The 17,589-nt window shown below is 55.7% G+C and overlaps 1 protein-coding gene across 1 annotated transcript in view; it reads left to right on the top strand.

The window, feature by feature from the left end:
* The window catches only part of GREB1 (growth regulating estrogen receptor binding 1), a 66,336-nt gene that overhangs the window by 11,935 nt on the left and 36,812 nt on the right, over positions 1-17,589 (top strand). The window contains exons 4-9 of the mRNA XM_045549053.1: positions 4,412-4,594; positions 5,143-5,283; positions 6,970-7,098; positions 10,678-10,791; positions 11,261-11,392; positions 13,857-14,042. Coding sequence (XP_045405009.1) covers positions 4,412-4,594; positions 5,143-5,283; positions 6,970-7,098; positions 10,678-10,791; positions 11,261-11,392; positions 13,857-14,042 — 885 coding nt within the window. The remainder of the gene's footprint in view (positions 1-4,411; positions 4,595-5,142; positions 5,284-6,969; positions 7,099-10,677; positions 10,792-11,260; positions 11,393-13,856; positions 14,043-17,589) is intronic.

Here is a 17,589-nt window from a genome sequence, read left to right on the forward strand (position 1 = left end):
TAAAAAAGGAACATCCTATTTTATTTTGTCCATTTTCCATTTACCATCCAGGTGGGGATTTAAAATAATTTTTATAAGTTAGTAATTGCATTATAGATATGATACTAGACTCTAATTTTTTCAATTAATATTCTACAATGAGCCAGAGATGATCCTACTTTTGTCCCAAGTCACCGTTCACTTTCAGAGACCGGGAGGGTGGCCACGTAGCTTGCCAGGTGCGGCCTGTGCTCACGAGCTCTCGGGGCTCCTTCCTCGTAAGGAGCACGGAGGTGCCACCCAGGTCCTCCCTTTTCTGCAAGGCCCGGCGGGAATCCCGCTTGCAGGACGCTTCCCCAGATCACTCCGGGTGCTTTCCCCACCCTTCCCACAGCACACTGTGCTGGAAGAGCAAGTCCCAGCCCAGCAGAGAGGTGCCGCCTCTCTTGGAGCTACAGGTTTTCCATCTATGAGAGGGACAATGACATATGCTCCACCTGACCTCTGCTTGGAGGGTAAGCGAGCTCTATGTGATGTTCTGTAGAAACTCTGAAATGCTGCCCAGATTTGAGGAACTGCTGTCGTGCCCGCTGGTACTTCTGGTTCCTACTCATCACTGCCTCAGTAGTGGGATTAGCTGTGTCTGTCCCTCCTTCCTAACAGGGAACAGGTGTTTTTTTAATCTGTCTTGCTCAGAGCACCTGGTTTAATTCCTAGCAATTTTTCTTTGAATGAATGTTCAAAACATATTTGTGCTTGAAAGTATTTGTCAGATTTGCATTTTTTTTCATAGAGGGTTGACAGCTCGGGCCAAGTGGCTATCTGCACTGGGGCACTGGCCAACAGCAAGGCCCTTCTGAGGGTCCACTGTCCTGGCAAAGCACCAGGGGGAGGTGTCAGGCCTGGAGGACTGGTTCGTGGCCCCTCAGGTCTGTGTGCTGGCTGTCAGCGAGGCTGCCTTGGGCCGTGGGTCACAAAGGAAAGGTCAGGTGCTGGTGGGCTTGCAGGGCCACCCTGAAGTTTGGTGGGAGACCACTCTCTGCAGAGGAAGTAGCCCTAGCAGTAAACCTGGGCCACCTCCAGCCTCCTAGGAGCTGAGTGCTTAGATACCATTGGATCTGAAGGAAGCCACTCATGGATCCTTCCAAGAAGAATCACATAACTGGTTTTGGAAGGAAGCATCGGGCCCCTTTAGTCTTAGCCTTCTCTTTTATGGTTGGGAAATGGAAGCCCAGAGAAACTGAGCCACTTTCCTGTGTCTCACAGCCCTGGGAGGGGCTGTGTAGTTGCCTCCCTAGGGTGGGACTTGCATTTCCTGACCCCACTGTGCTCTCCTTCCCGACTCAGCTCAGTCTGAGAGAGGAGAGGTGACACCTTGCGGAGTGCCTGTAGTGCGTTAGACACGTGGTAGATACTTAACCTTTGTGGTGCTCCTGCAAGACGGATTTTTGGGAGGAGATGGCATAGCAGTGGTGCAAATCCCAGCTCCAGCACTTCCTACCCTGCACCCGTGGACACTTTACTCCCCCTTTCTCTGCCTTGATTTCCTCATCTGTAAACTGGGGATATAGCTATGGATTGTTTTGTGGGGCTTCACGAGGTTTAAATGAGAATGTTTATTATGTAACGTGCTTGGCAAAGTGCCTGGCACATGGTCGGTGTGCTGTGCATGTCATCTTGTTTACAAATGAGGAAAGCAGAGCTCAGAGATGTTAGTTACCTGCCCAAAGTCACGTAACTATCAAGTCAGGATTTGAACCCAGGGACCTCTGACATCCAGATTTGTGCACGCTCCGCTGCACAGGAGGAGGGAGTGGACGGTAGCTTTCCTCCCAGAAGAAGGGGAGATCCTTGCTCAGTGGCCTGCACGTACAGACATCCCTTCAAACAAACGCTACCTGCGGCTGCTAAACTAGACCTACGGGAAAAGCGCACAGTGTGGCTGGGTGTGGTCACAAGTGGTTCATGTTTGTGGGCTATTTCCCGGGGTGCAGTGCACTGAAGGAATGATTTCTCCACTCTGGACGTTTGTGCCTGGCAGAAATTTTAGGTTTTGGGCTGGATCCCTGCTGTCTAGGCCTGTCTTCTAGAGACATCGTTATAGACTTCCAAGTGCCAAGGCAGATTTCTCAAGAGAATGGCTCATTATTTTACTCCTTCTCATAAATCTTTTGTTGCCTTTCAAATAACTTCTTGAAGAGTTAGGACTACCTCTGCGTTTAGCTGTGGTCTGCACCGTGGGCCCCGTCCCTAAGGCCAGCTGGGAAGCTGCGTGTGGGTTTCCTGGTTGGCGTCTGGTGCCATCTCTCCAGGGCCACCTCTCAGGACGGCAGCTGCGTCTCCTGACCAGAAAGTTTTTGCCAAAGCAAGAGAGCAGTTTGCTTGCCAGCTCCCTAAATATTTGCTGTGCCGGCAAGACGTGGGGTGTCCACTCTCATTTCTGGACCACAGAGAGGAGCTCCTTGTTCCTGTGCTCGCCGTTCCTGCTGTGGACACTCCTGCAACAGAGCCATGGCCCCCAGCCCATCTGGCCCTTGGGACAACAGCCTGTACCCTATTTAGCTGTTTCTGGCGAGGGACAGCAGCACTGGCCTTGGCAAATTGCTCTTAGCATCCTTGGTCCTGCAGTTCCGTTTCCTGTTCATCTTTCCAACACTCAGGCTTAGAATTCCTTCCGGGGAGTTCCGAAGGTTTCTTGGGGCCGCCTCCTCAGGTGGCAGTTGAGCTGTGTGTATCTCAGGCTTGCTAGGTTGGAGATGAATGAATAAATAAAACCTTTAGGCTATGACTTAGAAATGCATGCAGAAACCCTAATGTGCTCCCTCTTATAGTTACCTTGTGTCCTCCCTCCTTCCTTCCCTCTCAATATTTACTGGCTGGCTGCTGTGTGTGCAGCGTTGGTTGGCACACACACGCTTACGTGCACAAATCACACATGTGCCGTCATACCGTGAGCCCGGTCCTTTGAAGGATGGGGATAATGGCGGGGAGAGGACGTGAATTTCAGTAACTAACACTGAGGAAGACGTTCCAGTGCCTCCTGAGCCATGGAAGGAGCACAGTCTGGAGGAGGGTGCTCCTGGCAGGTGCTCTGGGGGAGCGGGCACTGGGGCCGGCGGTGAGTGAGGCCAGCGCCTGCGGTGGGGCTGGTGGAGGGGAGGGTCTGGGCAGCCTTGAATGCAGGCCGCTTGTGACAATGTCATCCTCCAACTGCGATTGGATGCCACACTTCCTGTCCCTGCGACTGTGGACAGTTGCTTAGCCTCCCTGGTTCTAAGAGTGTCCTGAACTGTCCTATGGCTGGGCCAAGAGATTTGTCTTTATCTCTAAGGCCTTTTGAGGAACATTAAATTTGCTTAAAATAGATCATGGACTTCATTAAGTTTCTGTAATGTAGGCATCTTACTTCTCTGTGGAGATGCGTTTAACCTTCACTGACTAGAGTTATTTTGAACACTAGCCGGAGACCTCAGGGATACTCTGTTTAAGAGCAGAGCTTGTGCACAGAGCCGGGTGGCCCTCATGGCCCAAGGCAAAATGACCTTTGTAGACTTACCAGCCAGAGAATATGATAAAATAAATTAGTCTCCGCTTCAGGGTCTCTGCTGCCAAAGGCTCTTGGACCCGGAGAAACCAGATGTACCAGTGGGCAGAGCAAGGTCTGCTGGAGACGGTGGAAGCGAGAGTGATCGTCAGACACAGGAGCCAGGTCATCACATTGCTCATCTTCACCAACGCTGCTAGTGAGCACAGTCTGAATGGGATTTACAGTTTATGAAGCATATTCTCTGGATTTTAATAGTTTATGTGAGGAGGTTGTGTCATCGCCACTGTGTAGGTGGCCTGCCTAGAGCCTCACAGTGGATGGGAACCTGCATCAGCTCCTAGAAGGGCCCCCCCGGCCTTGGTGGGAAGATGCTGCCTGTGCATTGTGGAGCTCTCTGGACTTGTCTTCTGCAACTCCTGGGATCAGCCTGACTCTAGCATTGAATTTTGGACTCTCAAGACGTCTCCCAGTGTAGCCGGTCCCACTGGTCTAATTGCTTTGAGATTCTGTAACTAGCCAGCACCAAAAGAAATAGAGGGCTATCAGGTTGTACAGGTGGTTGGTCAGTGTAGACAGCCCAACGGATCATTCTTGTCCTGCATGGTTTGCTGTCTATACAGGTTTTACAGATGCCCCTGAGCAAGGTAAATCTTCTAAGCTTGCCTGGGCCCATGCCTATGACTGAGTCTTCCTGGTCATCCTTTTATTCAAGTCAAGGCCATCTCAACCTCTGGGCCAGTCTGAGACGATGGGGACCTTTGCCCTGTGGGGTTCTCTGGTTGGCCGTACAGGACATGAACCTTCAGAGTCTCGATGAACCATGCTTTATTTGAAAAGGACTTTGGAGGTGAGTTGGAGTTGCTCATGGTTTGTTTCCTTCCCCAGGTTTCTCTGGGAATTGTGTTGGCTGCGGGAAGAAAGGCTTCTGTTACTTCACGGAATTCTCCAATCATATAAATCTGAAACTGACCACCCAACCCAAGAAGCAAAAACACTTGAAGTATTACCTGGTCCGTAATGCACAAGGGACTCTAACCAAGGGACCTTTGATTTGTTGGAAAGGCTCAGGTGAGCAGTTTGGCTGTGGCGGGGGCGTGGAGGTGCTGGGAATGACCCCAGTGGGCGTGGTGCCTGTCAGTGTGATAATACTTTGTTAAGTATTTCCTGAGCCCCTTGGGCCAGTTCTCCGCCTTTGGTCACTTGCTACGACCAAGCACCTCTCGGTTAGCCGTGCCGCTGGGGCTGGCCCTTCCCGCAGGGAGGACTCGCAGGGCGGGAGGGCGTATGGTTTTCCCTTTACCTTTGAGTGACACTCTGTTCTTTCCTTGGACTTGAGGGGCAGCCGTGGGATGACTAATTTGTATAATTTGTCTCTTTCTTCCAAATACTCATAATCGTGCGCCCTCCTGACAGAGCCGCCCCTCGGCGTGGGGCCACAGGGGGAGGGCTGTACCCCCGGCCCCAACTACACACTGAAGCAAAGACGAGGAAGGGCTGGCACCTCTTGTGGCCATCTATGTATCTCAGCCTCCCGCAGGGCAATTCCAGTGTAGGAAATTGTTCTGTGACTGTCGAGGAGAGTGCATTGGTTTTCACGCGTGCGTCTTGCCCCCTAGAGTTCAGAAGCCGGCAGCCCGCCACCACCACGTGCTCCAGTTCCCTCTTCCCGCCGCTGGACAGCTCGGGGCCTCTGGCTGCCTTCCCCGGTGAGCCCGCGCCTGGGACGAACCCCGGCATCCTGATGGGAGCTCAGGCAGGTGAGGCGACGGAGAAGCACCAGAGGTGCCAAATCCACAGACCTGGCACATGTCCAGCATGCTGGGTGACTTTGTAGTCAAGCACTCTTCAAACTAAATAAAGGGCATACTTTGTATGTTACCTTCTTCTACAGCGCCTTTACATTTCATCTGGAATTTGTAACAGTTTTCAACAAAGAATGCTGTGGTTTTAATTTGGAAAGCTTTCCTGCACCCTGTTGATACGTGATGTGATCCGCTTGACTGAGGGGGTCATATTTAGGGTCTCTCTGCATCCCCCAGTTCGCAGCTTAGCGCTGTCCACATAACAGGTTCTGAGTCAGTGTTTGAATCGGACTGCTAGAAGGGGCGGGTGAGATCCGACTGCTGCCCCAGATCCGTGCGTGATCTCCTTGGCCCTAACAGCCTCCCTGCCAGCAGGCATTAGCGTCCACATTTTGCTGACTGGGAAATCAAGGCTCACTGAGGCTGAACGCTCGCCTAGGTCCTCACGGGCAGGAGGAGGCAGAGGCGAGAGCTGGTATCAGTATTGCTGATTCACGTGCTTGGTGCTCCGCCACGCTGAACAGACTTACAGATACAGCATTCCCGGGACTCTGAAGGTGGCTGGTTGTTTTCATTCATGCTGCCCTGAGAGGGGAGCCAGTGCCCTTGTCACTCACTACCTCGCCAGGCCCAGGCCCCCGGCGCTTCTGCCACCATGGGGAGCTACTGTCGGTGCCGTCACAGCACCTGGGGGGAAGCTCCAGCTGCCGACTTCTAGCTGAGTGATTTGGGGCAACTCACTTAGACCCTCTGAACCTCTGTTTCCTCATCTGTAAAGTTGGGGACAATCTCTTCTGTCTAATTTGCAGGGCAATTGTGAGAATAAAGATTATAGCACTAGCAATGCTGACTTAGTGTTTGCTACACACCGGATGCTGTTCTACACACATTCTTCTGCTAACTCATGCTGTTCTCACAGTGGCTCTGAGTTGTTACCACTGTCACCTCATTTTATAGATGAGGACATTGAATGCAGGGAGGTTACCTAAGTGTCAGGGTTATGCAGCTGGGAAGTGGTGGAACTGGGCTCAAACACAGGCCGTCTGGCTTTAGAGCCACGTTCTCAAACCCCTCCTTTCGTACTGCTCCTGACCTGAGCACCTTCCAGATCATTCTGGCTGACTTGGGCAACTTAAGCAGTGCATCAGCCTCAGGAGACCAGAACCTGGAATTAGCCGCAGACCTGGGGAGCTCAGGCTCTGCACCCAGGCGGCTGCACACCTGGCCGCTCTCCTGAGCCCAGGTGAGAGCAGTTTTAGGTGTGGTCCTGGAATTCAGGGAGCCCCTTCCTGCCCCCCACAGCCACTCATGTCCCCCCTTCTCCCAGGCTGTGCCACTGGGGCGTGAGCAGGAGTGTGTGTGAATATATTCCTGTGCATCTGTGTGCGCACGTGTTTATGGGCATGCATGTGTGTGCGTATGTGGGAGCGTGTATGCATGGGTGTGCACATGTGTATGCACGTGTCTATATGTGTCCTCCCAGAGGGGCAGAATCACTATGTCAGGAATTCTGCCCTGATGGGCCTTACCAGGGAAAAGCCACTTTGTGAAAATGGAAGAAAAGTAACGTCCTACTGGCCTGGCCCCCAGGGCATCCTTGCAAACTGACGCCCTCTCTGCCTTTTTCCTCTTTGCTTTCAGGGCCAGCCTCTGACCACCCCTCACTAAGTGCAGCAGTGGCTCCAGCTATTCTCAACGGCAAAGATTCCCCGAAGCACCAACAGCTGGCGAAGAACGCCCTGTCGGCCCTGCCTCGGCCCGCTGCCTTAGGTAGTGCTGCCTGTCCTGGCCGTTCTGGGGGCCCCGCGCTCCTCTGGGCCACGGCCAGAGGGGGCACAGAGACCGCTGGGCGGGGGCCGCTGGGCCTCCTGGAGCCTGGCGTGGCTTCCCTGAGAGTCAGGCCAGGACAGCAGGTGCCTCCCGAGCCTGCGGGTCTGTGCCCAGGCCCTGGGGCTGTGGCTCGCAGCCTCCGCCACTGAGGGGGCAGTCACACTTGGGAGTGTCGTGTGTGCCGAGAAGCAGTGAGACACACGTGGTGATGGCAAATGGCCTGTCTCCTGGGCCACACATCTGGATGGCTGGCGAGTTTTGGAGCAATGGGGGGTGGGGACGTGTGTTGTCAGGGAATAACTTGCACTTGGAATCAGATAAATAAACCCAGCTCTGTCTCTTGCTAGAGGGGCCTTGGTGGAGTCTCAATAAATGTTTCCTCGTCTAGAGATAAGAATTCTGCTCTGAGGGCAAAGAGGGACGAAGTGCTGTGTGTGAGGTCAGCACATCTGGCAGCTCACTAGTTGATACCAGCTATTGTCATCTGTGTCAGCATCACTGGTGAGGCTGCTCTGTTCAGGGAAGGCTTCCTGGAGGAGGTGATAACTGAGCTGCAACTTAGAAGTTGGGGAAGCATTAAGTAGAGATGATATGGGAGGAAGTGAGCAAACAGGGACGAGGAGGTGAGGACGTAGGTGAGAGGTGAGTGAGGGGTTCAGACCTGTGCGAGGAGGGGTATGAGGACGATAGCAGGGTGGGCAACCTGGACAGCCACTCTTGGACTCCAAATCTAGTGCTCTCCAAGTTGCTGTTTAGAACCATTTCATAAGCCAGTCTTCTCTCTCCTCCCACCCTCCTTCATGCACACAGCTAACCTGGATTTTAGGATCCAAGATACCAAACTGGAGGAGCCCTTAGAAATCCTCTACGCCAACACTGTTTTACAGAGGAGGAGACTGAGTCCAGGGAGGCGAGGCCAGGCCTAGCATCCAGTCTCTCTGCTCCCGTGACGCGGTGCTGGTGGAGGACTTCCCTGGGGAAAAGCCTGTGCATTGTGTAACTCTCATTGAAGGAGCAAATATATTCGGGGCATTGAATCTGAGGCTTCCCAGCCCTAACCATTGTGGAGCCTAAAGTCAGCCTTGACCCTCTGTCAAGTGCTGATAATTAGGGGCAGCCATACGGCCGAGGAGCTGGGCCTCCAGGGAGGGTGATGCTGTATTGGGGCCTCCCTCCCTGAGCCGAGTCTGGACGCCCGGCCTGGGTCCCGAGCAGCAGGGAGATGAGGGTCTCCCTCAGCCTGGGACCCTATGCCAGTGGCTCTGGGAAGACGTCTGGGCTGGACTGAGCGTACTTTCCTTGCCGTACCCCGTGGAGGGATGTGGGAAATGGAGGACCTCCCCAGTTCCCTAGGGGAGCACTCAAGCCCTTCTGGAGTCCAGCCCCAACCGCCCTGCTGACCCTCACTCACTGCTATTTCGGCTGCACTGGGCAGTTCAGTCCCTGTTCCCCTGTGACTAAGCCATCCTCCCGAATCCACGCCCTGCTCCTCCTTCTCTGTGCACCCGGCAGGCGTCTCTCTCCACCCACCTGCTAAACCGCCTTTCAGCGCTTAGCTCAGGGGGTGCCCTCCGTGCAGGGGGGCTCCCAGGGACCCCAGGCTCAGTCCCGCAGCCATCTGTGGCTGTCCAGGCAGTGAAGCTCCCGAGTGCAGGGCTGTGGTTAGATCCATCTCCGTGGCCTGGCCAGGGGTCCGCAGGCGCTGGCCGGACTGGGCTGCCCTGAGCACAGCTGAAGCGTCCGAGTTCCTGAGCCCTCTGGTCTGCTCTGGGAAGAGCTCAAAATCAATTTTTAAAAAAGTGTTTCTAGAAGGATAAGGAGTAGTAATGAAGGCTTGAAGCCGTCACTGAGTGGTTCTCAGTGGAGAAATGGTGACTCTAGGGGGTAGGGGATGTGTAGATAAAGAAAGGATTTGCTGTCCCAGACAGGGGGTCTTAACTGGCATTTAGTGCTGCGGACGGAGTGGGCAGGATGCCGCATGTCCCTTGATGAGTTGGCTACATGACGAATCATCTTCCCCAAAATGCCACATAGTGCCCCCGTGAGACGTTTCAAGAGATAGTTGGTCCACATTGGTATCACGGGTGCAGCCCCCGGGGACATCGTTTTGGGAGAGCTCCCGGGCTTAGGGTCCACTAGAGGCATTTAGGATTAGCTTCCCAGAGTGACAGTATCTGTAGATCTTCCACCCTCAGGTCCGAGACCCGATTCTACGCCCCGTCCCATTTGGCAGTCCAGTCCAGTGGGAGCCACTCCACCGCGTGCGAGGACCGACTCGTGGAGGGTCACAGGCCTGGCGTGAGGGGCGGAGGGGCAGGAAAACAGCAGCTGCCTTGGGCTGCAGGGAGGGCCAGAGGAGCACACTTTCTCTGCAAAGAAAGTACTTTATGCTTTTAACCTTCTATTCACTTTCAGTGAGTCTAAAGAAGAGGTAGAAATATTTTTTGAATCACTTTAAAGAGACTCTAAAGCAATAATTCTCAAACTGCAACATGCTTAAGAACCACCAGGGTGGCTTGTGAAGATGGCGTTTGCTTCCCGTCATTTCCAGAGATGAGGCTCTGGTCTGGGGGTGCCCAGGAGGGACAGGTGCCACATGCCCCTGCTGTCTCTGCACACTCCTCCTCAGGGAGCTCAGAGGACTGTCGGTCTGGTTGCTGCTTCTCTGCCCCGGTAGAATCACCCGGCCCCCCGCCCCCCGACATGCTTCTGAGTTCCCCGGGAGGGGGAGGGGCTGCCTCCAGACAGATGCGTTTTAAGTCTCCCAAGTAGGTTTAACCTGCCCCCAGGGTTGCGACGTAGAGCTCTAAACATAGGGGACGTTTTGTGTCAGATTGGTCAAGAAACCAGCTCTTGAATTTTTGAGCCATTCACGATATCGCTTGAGTCATGAGCCTGCTGTTACCTCGAGTGGGCAGGGATGACTCACAGCGACTGTGGGTGTCAGCCTCTGGGCTTGAATTTCTGAGTCTGAAATGAGCTTTCCTGGGCGGGGAGGGGAGCAGGTGGATCTGTACTGCCCCCAAGTGGTGACACTGTGGCGGTGGCTTGCGTGCCGCTGCTGCTTGTCTGCAGAAACAGGTCTCCTTTCCGGCTCTGTGGAAGCGTTTTGGAATGTGTAGATAACAGATGATGGTGATGATGAGGTAGGTAATGGTGGCCGCCGTTTAATGGGCCCAAACTCTCTGCGAGGTGCTGTGCGACGTGCTCTGCGTGTGTTCTCTTTAGTCCTGATTGAACTACCTTTCACGGGAGATTTTATTATCCCGTTTTAAAAATGAAAGAACTTGGGCTCAGAAACAAACCTTAGACACATGCACAACTAACTCCGGAATGAACATTTGCAGAGATTGACAGGATGATTCCTTATGCTTCAGTACTGCACCAGATACTGAAAACCTGTTGTCAAAGTGTGATTTAAAAGGAAAAATGCCAGATAAGTGTTCTTCAAACCAGGGGAAAGTTTTATTGATGCCGTGTCCTAGTGATAGCCTAACCTGTACTCTGAATGTTGTCCAGGTATCCTGTCAAACTCCGGGCCCCCCAAAAAACGCCACAAAGGGTGGTCTCCAGAATCCCCATCAGCTACAGATGGTGGCTATCCCCCGAGTGGTGGGAACAGAGCTAAGTACGGTAAGTGACCGCAGCCTTGCCCCAGATCCCAGACGTGGGCACTAGCAGTGCTGCTGCCGGTGTGTGTGTGTGTGTGTGTGCATGTGTGTGCGCGTCGGTGAGGGCGTTCTAGGGAGGAAGACTTTGATACAACAAAAGGATCTCTTATGTGCTAGGGTTGCCTTACAAGGCCTAAGATCCCTGTGCAATAGCGAATCCCCTGATCCTAGAGAAACTTCAAAAGGGCTTGTCTGTCACTTGGCAGGGAAATGGACGAGGAGGAGACTGAGTCATGGGTGGGGAGGGTTGGACCGAATGAACTTAAAGGTGCCTTTGACCTTGGGAATCCGTGATTCCAAGACTTCGGTGCTGCTGTGAGCAGGGATGTGGGTCAGGTTGGTAGCAGATTTGTTGGCCAGCCTGACGTCAGGTCTGCTGGAGATGCATGCCTGGTCTGATGTATTTTACTAACACTCTGGCATGTTCCTAGAAGGCGCAGGCGTGTCCTGTGTGCCCCAGGTTGGCATGGTGGGACCAGCTTCAGTCGTGGCGTCTGGAGAACCAGTGTCCGTTCCTGAGAACTTGCTGAAGATATGCAAGGCCAAGCCGGTGATATTTAAAGGCAAGTGGAGCAGTGTGCCGGGTCGTGGGGGCAGGAGAGCCTAGAAGGAGACACACGAAACAGGCAAAGTGGAGACCTCATCCCGGTCTGACTCCAGATCTGACTCTGTCCTCGGAGACAAACCTCAAACTCTTTCTGGGGCAATGAAGGAACCAAGCAGAACCAGTCACTGGTTTAGACTGGTCAGATGCCAAGAATTGTAGGTCAAGCTGTAGTTTTCCACATTGAGTCCAAGTGAAATGATTCCCTTCCATGAAGCCCATTTGCTTGTCCATGCATTCCTTCGTCCACTCGCTCAGCTTAACTGAGCTCCACCCAGCTCCTGCCACGGTAACAGGCCGGCACTGAGCACTGAGGATCAGGCCAAATCAATCCCTTGCTTCAGGGAGCCCGGTCTGGTGGGTTGTCCTGGTGTCACCCTAAGCCACTAGTATTTTTGCACTGTGACGTCTGACTTTGGTTGGGCAAGGATAGCCATGGTCACCACTGTAAATTCATAAAACAAGACCAGATTTGATCTGCTTTGTGCAGTGGGCTGGTAGGTCCACTGAGGAGACTTTTGGTAAAGAAATCTCTTTCCAGTGAAGCCAGAGACCTTGAAATGGGAGACCGAGTGAGGACTTGATTGACGACTGTACTCAGCAGTGTGGTGTGCTGGCATGTAGTAACGCATATGCCTGAATATACACACACGTGGGCACAGCACACACATGCATACACACATGCACACTTTCAGGCCCTTCTCAAATAAGTTAATATTGCATTAGGTATCATGCTTGTGGGTAGAGGGAGAGTGGTAGGAAAGTGGGAGAGGCATCCTACTGTTAAGAAATAAGAAAGAATACTTTATTTTTTCTCAAAAACAAAAAATAGGCAGGGTATTCAGGGAATAGGGTGCAAATCTGGGTTTTGACCTTGACTTGGGGCAGGGCCAATGATTGGGTTGGTTCCGCTGGGCCCTACTGACTAACTGAAATGAAGGCCAAGGTCCAATCTTGTTGCATGTGGCCTTTGTCTGGCCAGTGTGTGCCTGTGGTAGATCCCAAGAACACAGCACTGAGGCAACAGAGCTGGGACGGCGGCAGGGCTTGGAGGGGCGGCAGGGCTTCCCCTGCACCTGCTCTGAGCCAGGAGCCTCAGAAAAGGAGCCCCGCAGGCCCGCACCTCGCACGAATGACCTCAGAATGTAGCCTGTCCCCTTTGTTCTCAGGGCACTGTCTCCCCACGTCCTCTGGTTAAGCCGCACCCCTCTCCGCACCCCTCCCTCCTGTCCCCATGACCGTTCGCCCAGACCCCACCGATGCTTTGAGACCCGACCCAGTGCCTCGTCCATGAAGCCGTCTTAGTCCCCTTTCATCTGGCTCCCATTGCAGCTTTTCTGTGCCTCTTTGATGACAAATATCACGTCCTTTTTTGTCTAGTAACTCTTTCCGCTGCCTCTTACAAACCGTAGTGTTTACAAGCATGGTCCCTGGTCCAGCAGGACCTACACCACCCGGGGGCTTATTAGAGGTGTGAATTCACAGGCCCGTCCCAGGGTCAGGCCCCAGTTCTGAATCAGGCTCTGTGGTGGGGCCAGCAAGTGTTTTAGCTGGTCTGTCAAGAGGTCTTCTGGCACATTCAAGCCGAGATGTAGTTTCCTTGCGGACGTGACTGTGTCTCAGGCCCCATGTTGACCCCCGGAGCAAAGAGCAAGTGGCAAGGTTCAGAAAATGTGTCTCTGGTGACTAAATGGAGTACCTTCTGGGTGCAAGACACCACCCCACCCTGGTCTTTGATATCTCAGCAGCCCTGTGAGGCTTTGACATGTTCACCCCATGTTATAAATGCAGAGCGAGGCTGAGAGAAGTTAAGCTTCTTGCTTAGGGCCACGTGGCTAAAGAAGGGTGAGAAGAGCCTTGAACCTGGCCTGGGCAATTCTGCCTCGGAGACTTGGCATCAGAATTCATCTCACGTTTGCTGAAGCATTTGTCGAGGCCTGTCAGTTTTCCAAGTCTGTGCAGCGATTTCTTTTCTGCTTGCCAGAGAGCCCCGGGAGGAGGCGGGGCTGGCGCACAGCACCCGCAAGGAGCGGAAGGTGGCGTGGCGTGCACACGGGGTGTCCCACCACCAGTGCCAAAGCAGTGACACAGGCCGGGGCTGCTTGGCGGAGGGCAGTCGCTTCTCCCCGGGCTTTAGCTAGTGCACCTGTAAAATAAGGAATTGGGCTAAATGGGCAGACATGCCACAGCCCCTGTCAGTTATAAAAGGTTACACCTCTGTCACTCTGGGGCCCAGGAGGGTGGAGCAGGTGCGCTAGGTCAGCAAGGGCTGGAAGGCCGAGACTTCCAGGAAAGGGGCACTTGAATGGCCCCAGGTACAGCTCACCTGTCTCCTTTAGCTCCTCAGCCCAGACATCCCACACGTGTGGGGCCACAAGCTGTGCACGAGGCCAGCTGCCAACGAGCTGCTGTTTCTTCCACAGGCCACGGGAACTTCCCTTACCTCTGTGGGAACCTGAACGACGTTGTGGTCAGCCCCCTGCTGTACACGTGCTACCAGAATTCCCAGTCCATCTCCAGAGCGTACGAACAGTACGGCGCCTCTGCCATCCAGCCCATCTCGGAGGAGATGCAGCTCCTGCTGACCGTCTACTATCTCGTCCAGCTGGGTGCGTCTCCCGCCCACGCCCTGGGGCCACCGGTGGGGGAATGACCAGAGGAGGGAAATGCCACAGCCTTGAGCACAGAGCTCCCTTGGGGCCGTCGGGAGGCCGACTTGGGCTGTCGGAAATGAAAGGCAGGGGATGTGCTTGTGGCCCCACTGGGAGGACATCATGAGGTCCCTGCAGTGGTCGGCACATGGAGGGATTGAAGGTAGGTTGAAACTGATGGAGACAGTTCCAAAACCATTTACTTGCCATTCTGGGCAAGGGATACGGTAGGGAATAAAACAAAGACCCTGCCCTCAAGGAGAGTCTGTCCTAGTGGGAGAGAGAGGCAATAAACAGACGGAAAGTAGGCAGGTAAAGGTGGGGCACAGCATCTGTGTGTGTCTGTGTGGGGTCAATTCAGCATCATCACGAAAGGCTTCTGTGAGTAGAGACTTGAGCCATGAGAAGGAGCCAGCCCTGTGAAGATCTGAGAGATGAGGACAGGTGGGGGCCCTGTGAAGATCTGAGAGATGAGGACAGGTGGGGGCCCTGTGAAGATCTGAGAGATGAGGACAGGTGGGGGCCCTGGGGGGCAGGGAGGACAGGTGGGGGCCCTGGGGGGGCAGGGAGGACAGGTGAGGGCCCTGGGGGAGGCAGGGAGGACAGGTGAGGGCCCTGGGGGAGGCAGGGAGGACAGGTGAGGGCCCTGGGGGGGGGGCAGGGAGGACAGGTGGGGGCCCTGGGGGGCAGGGAGGACAGGTGGGGGCCCTGGGGGAGGCAGGGAGGACAGGTGAGGACTCTAGGGGAGGCAGGGAGGACAGGTGAGGACTCTGGGGGAGGCAGGGAGGACAGGTGAGGGCCCTGGGGGGGCAGGGAGGACAGGTGAGGGCCCTGGGGGGGGCAGGGAGGACAGGTGGGGGCCCTGGGGGGGCAGGGAGGACAGGTGGGGGCCCTGGGGGGGGCAGGGAGGACAGGTGGGGGCCCTGGGGGAGGCAGGGAGGACAGGTGAGGACTCTGGGGGAGGCAGGGAGGACAGGTGAGGACTCTGGGGGAGGCAGGGAGGACAGGTGGGGGCCCTGGGGGAGGCAGGGAGGACAGGTGAGGACTCTGGGGGAGGCAGGGAGGACAGGTGAGGGCCCTGAGGGGGCAGGGAGGACAGACGAGGGCCCTGGGGGAGGCAGAGAGGACAGGTGAGGACTCTGGGGGAGGCAGGGAGGACAGGTGAGGGCCCTGGGGGGGCAGGGAGGACAGATGAGGGCCCTGGGGGGGCAGGGAGGACAGGTGGGGGCCCTGGGGGAGGCAGGGAGGACAGGTGAGGACTCTGGGGGAGGCAGGGAGGACAGGTGGGGGCCCTGGGGGAGGCAGGGAGGACAGGTGGGGGCCCTGGGGGAGGCAGGGAGGACAGGTGAGGGCCCTGGGGGAGGCAGGGAGGACAGGTGGGGGCCCTGGGGGAGGCAGGGAGGACAGGTGAGGGCCCTGGGGGAGGCAGGGAGGACAGGTGGGGGCCCTGGGGGAGGCAGGGAGGACAGGTGAGGACTCTGGAGGAGGCAGGGAGGACAGGTGAGGACTCTAGGGGAGGCAGGGAGGACAGGTGAGGGCCCTGGGGGGGCAGGGAGGACAGGTGAGGGCCCTGGGGGGGGCAGGGAGGACAGGTGGGGGCCCTGGGGGGGCAGGGAGGACAGGTGAGGGCCCTGGGGGGGGCAGGGAGGACAGGTGGGGGCCCTGGGGGAGGCAGGGAGGACAGGTGAGGACTCTGGGGGAGGCAGGGAGGACAGGTGAGGACTCTGGGGGAGGCAGGGAGGACAGGTGGGGGCCCTGGGGGAGGCAGGGAGGACAGGTGAGGACTCTGGGGGAGGCAGGGAGGACAGGTGAGGGCCCTGAGGGGGCAGGGAGGACAGATGAGGGCCCTGGGGGAGGCAGGGAGGACAGGTGAGGACTCTGGGGGAGGCAGGGAGGACAGGTGAGGGCCCTGGGGGGGCAGGGAGGACAGATGAGGGCCCTGGGGGGGCAGGGAGGACAGGTGGGGGCCCTGGGGGAGGCAGGGAGGACAGGTGAGGACTCTGGGGGAGGCAGGGAGGACAGGTGGGGGCCCTGGGGGAGGCAGGGAGGACAGGTAAGGACTCTGGGGGAGGCAGGAAGGACAAGTGAGGACTCTGGGGGAGGCAGGGAGGACAGGTGAGGACTCTGGGGGAGGCAGGGAGGACAGGTGAGGACTCTGGGGGAGGCAGGGAGGACAGGTGAGGACTCTGGAGGAGGCAGGGAGGACAGGTGAGGACTCTGGGGGAGGTAGGGAGGACAGGTGAGGACTCTAGGGGAGGCAGGGAGGACAGGTGAGGACTCTGGGGGAGGCAGGGAGGACAGGTGAGGGCCCTGGGGGAGGCAGGAGGACAGGTGAGGCCCAGAGGTGGGAAGGGGCATCAAGTGTCCAGGTTGGTGGGGAGGCCAGTGTGGCCTCAGCAGGGTGAGGCTGAGAGGTGTGGTCAGAGAGGAGACAGGGCCTCAGGCTACAGTCAAGAGTGTGATCGTATTTTAGACACATTGAGAAGCCACTGGAATATTCTTAGGCAGGAGGTGGATATGACCTGACTTTCATCTTAAAAAGGCCACCTTGGCTGCTGTGGGGGGCTGGATGGTGCGGGGGCAGTGGCCGAAGCAGGGCTGCTGCTGTCACCCAGTGAGGTGGGCAGTGACTTGGGCGGCTTTAGGTGGCAGGAGTGGGACACAGAGTATATCCTGAATGTAAGGATGGTCAGAAATCCATTTGAGGGAGGTGAGGGGAAGATGAGGCCGGGGTTTCACGCTGAGCAATCAGGTGCATAGTGGAAGCGAGCCCGAGTTCTGTCTTGTAAATTTCAAGTTCGAGAAGGCTTTGAGACAACCAAGTGGTCTGTGTCATTTGGTCGGGCAGGTCTTGCACCCTGGGAGAGGTTAAGGCTGTAGGTGTAAATCTGAGAAACATGGGCTTAGAGATGATGTATATTAAAGCCATGAGACCAGCTGAGATCCCCTGTGGGTGGCTACGAGTAGAGGAAAGTGCCAAGGTTCCAATGTTCGGAGATCTGAAAGACAAGACTGAGCTGGAACAGGGAGGAAGGAAAGGGCAGTCAGGAATCTGGGAAACACACCGTTGCCTCTTTCTCATGGTCCACGCCAGTCTGTCACTAAGCGCAGCTTCGTCCTGGATCCACTTCACCCTCCTCTGCTGCTGCCCCCTTGCCCGGGCACCACTCTTGCTCGTTCTCCACACATGTCAAAACTGGGCTCTGATCACATCTCTTCCCTATGCAGAGCCCCTCAGCGGTTTTGTTTCCTGTCCACACAGACTCTCCTCCTGTTCCAGGCCCAGTGACCGCCTGCTGCCTGCTTCCATCTGCTCACTCTGTTCCTGCCTGCTGTCCTCCAGCAATCTTGGTCACATGGGGGTGTCTTGTGCTTGCTGTCCCTTCCCTGTGTCATGCTCCTGCCCAAGACATTTGCACACCTTGCTCCTATATGTCATTCCCGTCACCTCCTCTGAGAAGGCTTATGTCATTGTATCTAAGACAGCTCTCTGCTCCCAGGCCCC

The sequence above is a fragment of the Lemur catta genome, chromosome 4, assembly GCF_020740605.2.
Source record: "Lemur catta isolate mLemCat1 chromosome 4, mLemCat1.pri, whole genome shotgun sequence".
NCBI classification, from domain to species: domain Eukaryota; kingdom Metazoa; phylum Chordata; class Mammalia; order Primates; family Lemuridae; genus Lemur; species Lemur catta.